Raw genomic sequence first — 12,233 nt, forward strand, 5'->3', positions numbered from 1 at the left:
TAAAATCCATAACGTCTTTCATAAGTCGTTACTCAAAAAATATGTTCCACCTCTAGAACCATCACCGCTGCCACCCCCTTCCTGTTGTTGTGGATGGTAATCTAGAGTTTCAGATATCCAAAATTGTCTCGTCGGATCCGCCGCTCTCTTCAATATCTGGTGCATTGGAGAGGTTATGGTCCCGAGGAAAGAATGTGGGTTCCTGCGTCTGAGGTAAACGCCGACAGGCTAGTTCGGGCTTTTCATGCCTCTCATCCTGAGAGACCTGGTCCTGAGTGTCCGGAGGCCCCTCGTAGAGAGTGGGGTACTGTCACGAGGGTGTCAAGAACCACGCCTGACTCAGTTATACCCGGGGTCAGGAAGTCGCAGCGATTGGCTGCACGCTCTATGTAAGATAGGGCTGTTTCCTTATGGTAGCTTTCTGGGTTTGCTTTGCAACCCTTTTTGGCTCACTCAGGGATCCGTAGCTCCTTCTTCTCAGCTGTTCCTTGTCCAGCACTCCCAACCTCCTTATATTCCCCTCTCACACTTCTCTGGTTGCCAGATATAGAGCTTCCTGCCTGGACTTCTATTCTGACCCACTGGAGCTGTGTTGCTGCGTTCTCTGGTTGTTGGTCCAGAACGTTTCCCTCCGGATCCCTGTTGGACCTTTGTGGTCTGCTGTGGTCGCCCACCTGGGTCTATGTGTTTGTCTGTATTGTCTGTCCTCTCCCTGGTGTTTCCCTCTTAGGGTCAGTGGTGCGGACTAGCGATCCCACCGGCCTGTTCACTATCTAGGGCTCATTTTAGGGAAAGCCAGGGTTTAGGCACGTGATCGCCGCACGGGTGAGGAACCCGTCTAGGGACGTCAGGGCAGTCAGGTGCCAGCCGCAAGGTGAGTCAGGGGTCACCACCTTTCCCTCTCCCTTGAGCAGGGCTTTCCCTTTTCCCTCCCTGTGCGTGACGCCGGTCATTACAATTGTACTATGCATTCTTCATTCAGAATGCTATTATTTTCCCTTATAACCATGTTATAAGGGGAAATAATAATGATCGGGTCCCCATCCGGGGATGCTTGCGGATGCTTGCGATTTTCACGCAACCCCATTAATTTCTATGGGGCCTGCGTTACGTGAAAAACGCACAAAGAGGAGCATGCTGCGACTTTCACGCAACGCACAAGTGATGCGTGAAAATCACCCCTCGTGTTCACAGCCCCATAGAAATGAATGGGTCAGGATTCAGTGCGGGTGCAATGCGTTCACCTCACGCATTGCACCTGCGTTGAAATACTCGCCCGTGTGAAAGGGGCCTTATAGTTTCCGGGCTCTGTTTTTGGACCTTTTTTTAAATATTGGCACCACATTTGCTATGCGCTAATCCTGTGGAACAGTCCCTGTCAGTATAGAGTCCTTAAATATCATAAATAAGGGTCTGGCTATGATATTACTTCATTCTATTAGGATACAGGGGTGTATGCCATCTGGTCCTGGCGATTTGTCTATTTTAATCTTTTTAAGACGCAGCTCCACTTCTTCCATAGCTGTATATAGGCTGTTAATATGCAATGAAAAAAATTTGGATGGAATTTTGGATGGAAGGTGGGAAAGATTTCACGAAATAAACTGCAAAAAAACAAAAGCGTGGAAATTGACAGGTGGTGCGGATTTCTCGCTCATTTTAGCCTTGCAATGCGCAGGGTGGCAAATTAGCAGCAAAATCTGATATGGAAAATGTGTCTGTGTGAACGTACCCTTATCGTCCTGGGTATAAAATCAATTACAGAGAACACAACTTTACTATATACATTTTATTCTGATCATTTACAGACTGTTCGGTCAGTGCGCAGGATACATTTCATTAACATCTTCCATTTTATTTTACACTTAATTTCCTTTCTTTCATAATATCTCTTACTATGTACTATAGCGAACGTTACTGCTGGATTTCTAGCTGCCAGATGTGTTAGAGCACGTGATAACACTTCTTGACTTACAGTGAATAATAGGTAACAGGGGCAGACTATGTACAATGTACAGACTGATGGATCCACTCAAGGTGCAGGATTCCCCCATTTCTGGGTGCCCTTTGAGCATCCACATCAAAGTAGACAGCGCTATAAAGGGGCATCTCTGTCTCTGAAGGACTTGACGCATTCCATACGTTATACAGACAGCCCAGTAAGTTTGAGGCATGTAATGCTTCATTACTCCAGTGGTGGCACTGCAGAGACACCAAATACTCACTGGGAAGGTCCCATCAGTACAAAATCATAGGGCAACCATTATTGTCCCATGCAATGCAGCAAATCCATATGAGACTGCCAACTGCTGTCTTTTACAACTCCCCCTCCCCCCCCTCTCCATTTATCTAAATAGGGAAGAGGGAATATTATTACCAGACACCTCTTATCGCCTAAAGCTACTATTGACCAGGCATTTTGAAGTATAGTATGCTGAAGCTTTCTCTTTCAGGTTGCTCCATGCCAATTAGATCATTAGCCACTACCACCAAAATTGGTGAACTTGGTTGCCATTGATCTGATGTGTATTATGCAGGATTTGGGGGATGAGGTAACATAGCAATCAGTTAGCTTTCTATCTAGGTGACCATCATCTCAAGATTTTTTGTTATCTGATATACAAGAGCCTGCCTCTCCAGGGTACCTCCTTGGAGACTAAATTTTGACACAAGCATGATCATTATGTATATGTGCAGCGACCCAGTGGATCACTGCTAAGGAGTTAATTTCATACTAAAAAGTTGAATGCTGTGATTATTGCCCAAACAATCAACTGGTAGAGTGTTTACTTTTAACTTGTGCACTGTGCATCCCTAACGGTTATGTATGGGCAGCATATAGTTAACACTGGCAGTCTTAGTGCAGATGCCAGGGTGATGGGCTGGTCCCATCCCATTGGTTAGCGAGTCTAAGCTAATCAGTCCTAGAGTGAGGAAGTATACGTGTGAGCTCCTGAAATCTAGGCCTAGTCCAGGGAACCTTCAATCCTGTGACTGAAAGTTGGCAGAGAAGCAACTGAACTGAAAAACTACCCCTGAGTAGGGTTGAGAATCACTTGAAGGCTGTGCTTGGGCTATGACAGTAAGGTAATGCTTGTTTATGGCAAAATGCTTTACAGATGCAGAAAGGGATAATTGCCTGCACCCGCCACACTTTGAGATGGACTGGCCAGATTTATCGTAAGTTCTTCACCCTGCAGACTGGGAATTTCAGATCAAGTTAATGAGAATGCATTGCAGACCTGTGGTTATTTGGGAAGATTATAAAGTATATTTAGAGAGAGACTCAGGGAGGATTACTACCATCATTGCTGTTACCTATACATGTCTATAGGGAAGAGCATACTCTGTAATATACTTCGGAACTGTGCCTATTGCTACTCTACGTACTGCAACTCCAATCATTTATTCAATAAAGAGAGACTTTATTTATTGTACCCAAACAGGCCTGGTCACTGATTCTGCCATCCATTAGTTGGGCCAACAGCTGCCCTCCTGCCTCGCACCCTGCCAAGCATCCACCATCAAAGACACCCCACCTAGGCAGGGGTACCCAAAAGTTCAGGGAAGAATAGTGTGCTCTCCCAACAGTGCATAGCCCAGGGAGTGCCAGAGTGATGACTGCCATCACAAGAGCTACCACCCCCATCCTTGCCACTACCACAACCACTCACTTTCCCCTCCTGGGCTCACTGCATATGATCCATATGAGCCTCATTGAACACAAGCTAAGGTTAGTGGAATATTGAAAACTCAGTGTGATAGATGGTTTGCCACTCAACTCCTTATACTGCCACTGCAACTTTGAAGACTTGGATGGGTCATTAAGTCACTGTACAATAAGTCACTGTATAGAAAAGTTTCATAAATAAGGTACCAACTAAGAGAGCAGACCGTCATGACCTTATATTATAGTCATGGCGCCCATGGTGGTAACTTACAAACTCGATTTTCAACAACAGTCCAAAGAGAACACATTTTTGCATACATAAAAAAGTACAAAATGGGAAATCACCAAATTAATACTTTTTGGCCACATTATACGAACACTTTAAGATGTTTTGGATATGTGAGAATTGTTCCTTTTTGTGGAGCACATCTTCACAATAGAGTCATATACATTGCACATTTGTTTTTGCATTCTTTAAGTGCAGTCTGTGCATCTACCTAATAATAATAGGTCTTAAGTCATTGTTGGCTTGGAGAAAAATCTCCATCCTTGGGTAAACCTCGATGGTGGAGTGAAGTCTTCTCTACGGGTTCTCATCGAGCGGTAAATGTTGTTATTGTTGCTGAACAGTTGTGTGGGGCTTTCAGGTACATAACTCCTCTGATAATAGTTCACCTGGTAGTTGGTTTGAGGTGGAGGAGATCTCAAGGCGGTGTATCCATGGAAGGAATTCATCCTTTGAAGTGGAGACTTAGTTGGGGATGGTGTTGGAGTTGAAGGGGACGAGGGACACAGGGAAAGTTGGGAGATACTGGTAGCTGGAGAGCTGCTCAGAAGGTCTGAGGTAGTGTTTGTGGTCTCCTGGGTGCTGCTGTCCGTCATGGTGCTCATGGCGCTGCCCTCTCTTCTTAATACTGGCTTCATTGGGGCAGGAGACTTTAATCCCATCACTGGCTTGGACGAATCATAGAGATGTCTGAACTCCTCATCAAATAACTCAACCACATGTCCAGTAAACTTGGTCAAAAAGTTTCTATGAACTTGCCCAGAAAGCCATGTGAAGCTGAAAACAAAAGACAAGACATTGTTAGGGTCATCATTTGGAGAGCGTTCAGATGTTATTCTTAAATTTGGAACGTTTAAGATTAAACGACATACAGCCATAGCAGGGAGGAGTCATTGGCCACCACTTATGATATCATGATTGTGGTTATACGTGTGAATGCAACTAAAACCAGTACATTATCTTAATGCTTCTACATGTATCTATCTCATTATTCCACAGTGATGTACACATTGTCATTATTCATATCAGTCCCGGTTGTCCTATGAGTTGTCCTACCTTCCTTATCGCAGACACACTCCGGAGTCAATCTCATATGAAACCAATTATGAATTGGAGTGTGAGAGGGATCCTACATAAACAGGAAGTCAAATTCAGGACCCCAGTTCTGAAAGACGACGCCAATAACTACTGAGCCGCCATGCATCCCAATTTCCATTTACTGACCGCAGCCAGAGCAATCAAAACGCAAAAATATTAAAAAGTTGAAAACATTTTCATCACACAATGATTTAGTCACCATATTGCATCCTTCCTGTAACAACACCCACATGAGTCAATGGAGATCATCTGGGAGCTCAGTAAAGGTTGAATGAAGCGGATGCAACTGAACTGATGCATTAAGGTCCTTTTACAGAGTCAGTTAAATTGCCCGTGATAATGGTAGATCGAAGGTATAGCAAGGTTCTCATCTGTGTAGCACACTACTGGGCAGTGGCTTAAAAATCCAACCTCAACGACAAATGAGCGAATCTCCATTCCTTGTTCCATCACTACACATGTTTACACTGGCCAAAGGTTGGGAGCACTCATTCTAATGATCATTTAGGTGATGACTGCCATGTGGCCCTTTACTCTTTGCAGTAGATCTCTTGGGTTAGGAAAATCACTATTGGTGCCCCAAGACATGATTTCAAAATGTGCCCGAATCAAACGGGTAGTCCGGTAATTTCAAGTTATGCCCTATCGACAGGAGTGGCAGGTCGAGCATGCATACTGCTGCTCCAATCTCTATAGCACTACCGGAGATAGCAGAGTACAAGTGCTGGGCTATTTCTGGGAGGTTCTATAGAGATAAATGGATCGGCAATGCACAAGTTCAACCAGCTGCTCCATTCATTTCAAGGGGCCCTGCGAGGTATAGGGCAATTGTTCTCATGATCATGGGATCCCAGCAGTAGGACTTCCTACAGAATACCCCTTTAATACAAATTCTAAGCAGCCTCCATCAAACGTGTGCTATTTAAAATACTGCTGTCTTCTTACAAGGTAGAGGGGTGTTTGACCCTTTCCTTTGCGCTCCCTATAGCTGCATCCCTGGATTTGTATATGGAATGATGGATTGCAGTTGTTTAATTAATTATTTTTTTTACTGTGTAGGGGTAGGGATATCGACTATTTTTGTAATAAACTTTATTAAGCACTTACTGTATGTGCACTTATATTCGAAAAACTGCATGTAAAATCTCTCCTTAGCAGCCCTCTAAATAAGCATTGCTAAGGAGATTCCTTCTTCAGTCTCTACTGAACAATGAAAGCAGCTTAATGAAAGATAGGCTGAGGCAGAGATAGGCTTCTCAGCCTGCCACTTCTCTCTCTGCCCTAGCGCCCAACATGAGTAATATTTTATTAAAAGCTACGATTTTCCATATTTTATCTGCTGCCATCACTGGTGGCTTGTAGCAGTGCTCATTCTGTCTTTCCAGAGTGTCCTTGGTTTATGCTGGGAAGATAGACAGGAGGGTTGGCAGCAGATCAAATATGCAGAAAAAGCTTGCGATATCAGTTTTTTAGTAACATATTACACATGTAAGGAGGCAGGGCTGGAGAAGGGAGAGAAGAGATAGGCTGAGAAGCCTGCCTCTGTATCTTACAAGTAGCTGTTTTCAGTGTTCGGTGGAGGGTTAACGTTGTATACAGTTAAAAAAAAAAAAGTTAACATAGTTCCCTAATAAAGTAACATAGTCTATAAGGCCGAAAAAAGACCCTTGTCCATCCAGTTCGGTCTGTTATCCTGCAAGTTCATGCAGAGGAAGGCAAAAAAAATACTGAGGTAGAAGCCAATTTTTTCCCACTTATGGGGGAACAAATTCCTTCCCGACTCCATTCAGGCAATCAGAATAACTCCCTGGATCAACGACCCCTCTCTAGTAGCTATAGCCTGTAATATTATTACACTCCAGTGCATTACACAAATGCAGTCACTGTCATTAAAGAAAAATGAATGACCGCTGGTCCGCTATACTTTAAAATCTGTTTGGAGCTACTACACAATATCACACTGAAACAACACAAATAAGGAAGAAGAGGAGAAAAAATGATTGCAGACCTTCTCAATATGCTGACTCCTGATACAAGAATGCAAAAGTCAAAGCCCAAAATACGTCGTCCTGTCAATGCCTTGTAATTATGAACATGTAGGAACAGAGACGGATGGAGATAATCTTATCAACACTTCAATTGCCTCCCACTTCACATTCTTTCCCCCTTGAGGGTAAACAAAGATGAAGAACCCAAGAATCAATATAATAGCATTATTTAGGAATTCAGCTTCAAGGAGATAATATACAGTAGAGAGGACTTCTGACAGCATAAATGGCCCCCGACTCATGGAGGTATCTTAGGCCCACCAAAGGAAATTATTCTTGGGGCCCAGACTCCCTATATCATCAATAAAGTCTAATAGATTTGGATTCAAAGAAATAGACACTGGTGGCTCCAAAGGCATGTCCAAATGTTTTTTTTTCTCCTGTATCTTTGGGGCCCACTATGTCTGAGCCCAAAGAGGACTCCTCTGGTGGGCCCGTCAAATCCTGGTTCTACCCCTGGACCAATGGTCTAATAGGACTTATCTGCACCAGTGTTTCTATAACAAAGAAAGGGTGGGTTCACACTAGCGTTAGGGATTCTGTTATGGCTTTCCATTATAATAGGGTTATAACGGAACATAACGGAATCCATAGGATGGAATGCAAAACGGAAGCCTTTAAGAGGCATTCCGTTTTGTTCCGTCCTAATAGAAGTCTATGGGAACACATAACGGATCCATCTGGTTCCCGTTATGAAAGACGGAAAACAAAGTCCTGTCGACAGGACTTTGTTTTCCGTCTTGCATAACGGGAACCAGACGGATCCGTTATGTTTTCCCATAGACTTCTATTAGGACGCAGCAAAACGGAATACCTTTTAAAGGCGTCCAGTTTTGCATTTCGTCAGAATGCAAGTCTATGGGCATCAAACTGTATCCGCCCTTCCGTCTTATGGATTCTGTTATGTTCCGTTATAACCCTGTTATAACGGAAAGCCATAACGGAATCCCTAACGCTAGGTGTGAACCCACCCAAAGTCTGCTCCAAAAACATGGCGCAGGGCAACGGCAACACCTAAACATGTATTTTTTAATCCCCTAGTAAGACATGGAGAGACTATGCTGAAGATCAATTCAGGATCAGCAAAAGCAAAGATCAAGTTATTTTAATTTAAAAAATTACAATTTAAATTTTCATAAAATGTAAAAAAATATGATGAAAAAGTACTTCACACAAATTAGTGAATGAAAAGGATGGAATATGTTGATCCGTTCTGAACGGATGCAGACGGTTGTATTATCTGAACGAATGCGTTTGTGCAGATCCATGACGGATCCGCACCAAACGCCAGTGTGAAAGTAGCCTAACCGCGTCAGCTGAAGAGGCTGCACCCAGTCCTGGCACATACCGCCGGAGTCTCTGCCAAATCTCACATTATTTTTATTGATTTATGTCAATAGAATAATTTCTTGGTGACACTATAATTATAAATCAAAAAGCTTTAGAAAATGAAAGATTGAATTAAAGGATGAAAGAGACTAATTAGCTGCGCTGCCAAAAAATGGAGATGAATTGGTGTTTAGCTTGAAAGATGTGAAAAGAAATAATGTTTACATTGGAAGTCCAGAGTCTAAATTGTGCGGGGTGACATGACACTGAGTATTGTGACCCAGGTGCCACGTAAAGTAGGCCTCCTTCTCCAAATGCAGTCCACATAGCACCGCCATATAGTGCCCAAACAATATCCAAAACAATATTCTCTTAAAAAGCCCACATAAAATTGCCGTATACGTCCCATGTAAGTTTGCAAAAAATACTACCATATACTACTAAATAACACGAGACGGTTTTAGTTTGCTGCTTGGTTTCCTTTCCTCAGGTACCGCCTTGAAAATGGAACCCTTGGCAAATGCCTAGTTTTTTCACACCCTAAAATCTGTCCTGTTCAAAAGATGAGAAACAACCATACATTTAAAGGGCTTCTGTCACCCCACTAAAGTCATTATTTATTTTTTGGGCTAAATTCCTTATACTGCGATATATGAAAATATAATGGTGTTACTTACTTTCCTTCAGCAGTTTCTTATAAAAACGAAGTTTTATAATATGTAAATCAGGTCTCTACCAGCAAATACTACTTGCTGGTAGCCGCCGCAAAAAACCGCCCCCTCGTCGTGTTGATTGACAGGGCCAGCCGCGATCTCCTCCGGCCGGCCGGCCCTGTCAGCATTTAAAAAATCGCGCGCCTGTGTTCATTCGGCGCAGGCGCTCTCAGATAAGGAGGCTCGCCTCCTCAGCACTCCCTCAGTGCGCCTGCGCCGATGACGTCTTCTCTAGTATAGCCTCTGAGTTATTCAACAAAATGTATCTGTAGAGCGCTACACCTGCTGTTTATTCTCTTCCTTATTTTTTGTCCCTCTAATTGAGGTGGTCGAACGTGCACAGTGTAAATCTCCAACTGTCACTAACTGTTCTGTGAGAAGTTGTAGCAGTTACAGGGAGAGAGCTGCAGCAGAAAGGACACGCCCCTCTGAGCTGCCAGGCTGAACATAATCTACCAGAACAATTGGAGCAGTGAATGTGGATCCATGTGAGGGACAGGGCTGGATCTAGATTTGTTAGAAAGAGATTGTCATGGACTATATGGTGTCTGATTTTAATTTTTTACATGAATCGTGGCACAACCTGTCACTATAATAATGCTATAGAATATATAGAGCAGGAGGAGCTGAGCAGATTGATATATAGTCCTGAGGGAAAAGATTCAGTAGAACTTGTCATTCCTTAGTTGTACTCCCTGCTCTTTCTGTGCCTACTTTATGTCATACCTCCCAACTTTTTGGACGGTCAAAAAGGACACTTTCGGTCCATTGTGTGAAAGATCAATTTTTCCTGCCTATTTATACACTCCCCAATTTTTTGTTTTTTTATACAATAACGCACACATTTTTAGAATATAGAAATGTATAAAAATCTAAATTCCATCAAATAATGAAATAATATACAAGGTGGACTCAAATATACAGAGAGGAACCAGAAAAACACTTTCTGGATCAATATTGTAAATGTAAATCGACACCTCAGATCTTAAAGAGGGTCTTTTAAGGAGCAAAGAGGGACATGGGTCAAATGTAGGGACTGTCCTTCCGTAAGAGGGACACTTGGGAGGTCTGCTCTCTGATGAGCATGTATATGGAGATGGTTGTCAATCACTAAACATGACTGGACTTTTTTTAACTTTTTTTATTGTTGAGTTTTGTCATGTCTTGAACAGATCATCACATTTTCTTTTTGAATCGACTTGTACGGTCTAGAATTTTTAGGCATCGTCCTGCATTAAAATGACCTTAAGCTATGAATTAAAATAAAGGGAACATTCCAGCCTTTATCTTATAAAATATTTCATGAATCATCCTTCCTTTCAGCCAAAACGATAGACAATATTAGTGACTTGATTTTCCACACAGGGGCAGCGACCCTCGTGGTGACCAATCACAATCCACCTTTTATTTTTAGTTAGAAAATGAGAGAAAAAATGAGATCTGATTCTTTTTCATGAAGGACTATTGCGCCTCGGATAGCACTGAGGGGCAGGGCACGTAAGCAGGAAGTCTTATCATGGGGACACAGACATGGAAGCTCTTTTTCCACTTTTTTTGACATCATTAACCCCTTAAAGACTATAAGATTTTTTTTTTTTTTTATATTTAGTTCTTGGCATTCTGGAGTCTATAACTATTCTATTACTAGGACCAAATGCTTGTATAAGGTCTTGTCTTTTGAGGTACTAGTTGTACTTTCTTTGGCTGCCATTTTTGCGTAAACCATTCACTCCTTTGCTTCATTCTGCAGAAAGACTACTTTATTCCATATGTAAATGAGCAGTCAAGTGCACCGAGGGCGGGCCCAAGCCACTCTGTGCACACTTGCTCAAACTGCTTCCCTGACAGCCCCTCCCTCTCCTTCTTCATTGACAGGGACAGGTTCCTGCATGGTCATCTCTTCTGGTCCAGTCAATCAGTTGAGAAGCTCAAATGCTAACACCGACCCTGGAGTCTACATGTTCATGGTTTAAACCCTGGTTGATGACATCACCAGTTTTTTTTTTTTGTTCTACTGACCAATCACGGTATTTAAAAGGTTTTGTCTGGGATTAGAAAAGGGGTCTCCATTATCATAGAAACACCACCAGCAGTATGGCAGTTCAGCTCAATGTATTTGAATGCTGCAATACCAAGCAGGCTCAAACTGGCCCACAGGGTTACAGGTGAATCCCCGGTGGGCCCCTGAGCAAGGTGGGCCCCTAGTCTCCCAACTTCTGCACAAGTGGCACATAACACAGTACACTTACTGCACTACATACATATATTCAATGTACAACACCTCCGTCTATAAAAAACTTGATAGATTATGAAAGAAACTCCCCAGTTTATTATTATAGATATGATCAGAGCTGAGATGACTTCTAGGTATAGAGGAAAGCTGCCAGTGTCCTCTTCTCCCCAGGACCTACCTTCTCAAAGTCACTGCAGGGACCCCATATTTAGTCCTCTGGTAGCATATTGCTGCTGGGTAAGCAGGTAATATTTGGACGTATCCGTACGGTGGGCCCCCAAAATACATTTTACTGGTGGGCCCTAGGCACCCCAGTCCGACACTGATACCAAGCATAGCCTATCAACAAGAGTGGCACTGTTTCAACAACAAAAAAAGCAGACCCACGTATGCAATATGTTTTGTGGTTGCCCGCCATTCTCACGGTCTATTATACACGGATTTTCCCATCAGCTCTTTTTGTTGTGACAGTATAATTGAGGTGTCAGATCAGAGACAGACGCAAGCAGGTGATTGAAACTCCCTCATTGTGATAGCTCCTTGGCATGTCGATCTTCATCTATGTCATGCGAGCCAAGCGCATGCGCTGACGCCGGCTGTAGACACAAAGCTGATTTGTGATTTTCCACATGTCAGAGATGCCCTGGGGGAATATGTCCAGTCATGCATGTAACTCAGCTCTGCTACATCCTCCCTCACGCTCAGGAGGTAGTCTTTTCTGTGACTCAGCTATGAAAACTAGGTCCAACTGGTCACACTGTTTTAGGCGTTTTTGGTAATTTATTTTTTTTTTTACTGGTGTTTTTCCTGTATTTTATGAATGGAAAATATTACACAGGTGTTTTCTTATAATAGC

At 42.9% G+C, this 12,233-nt stretch overlaps 1 protein-coding gene across 1 annotated transcript in view; it reads right to left on the reverse strand.

Moving 5' to 3' along the window:
• Positions 1-1,791: 1,791 nt before the first annotated feature.
• FAM83A (family with sequence similarity 83 member A) overlaps positions 1,792-12,233 on the reverse strand; it is a 37,622-nt gene continuing 27,180 nt past the window's right edge. Inside the window, exon 4 of the mRNA XM_044294259.1 lies at positions 1,792-4,733. Coding sequence (XP_044150194.1) covers positions 4,184-4,733 — 550 coding nt within the window. The 3' untranslated portion in view covers positions 1,792-4,183. The remainder of the gene's footprint in view (positions 4,734-12,233) is intronic.

Source organism: Bufo gargarizans, chromosome 5 (genome assembly GCF_014858855.1).
Source record: "Bufo gargarizans isolate SCDJY-AF-19 chromosome 5, ASM1485885v1, whole genome shotgun sequence".
Lineage (NCBI taxonomy): Eukaryota > Metazoa > Chordata > Amphibia > Anura > Bufonidae > Bufo > Bufo gargarizans.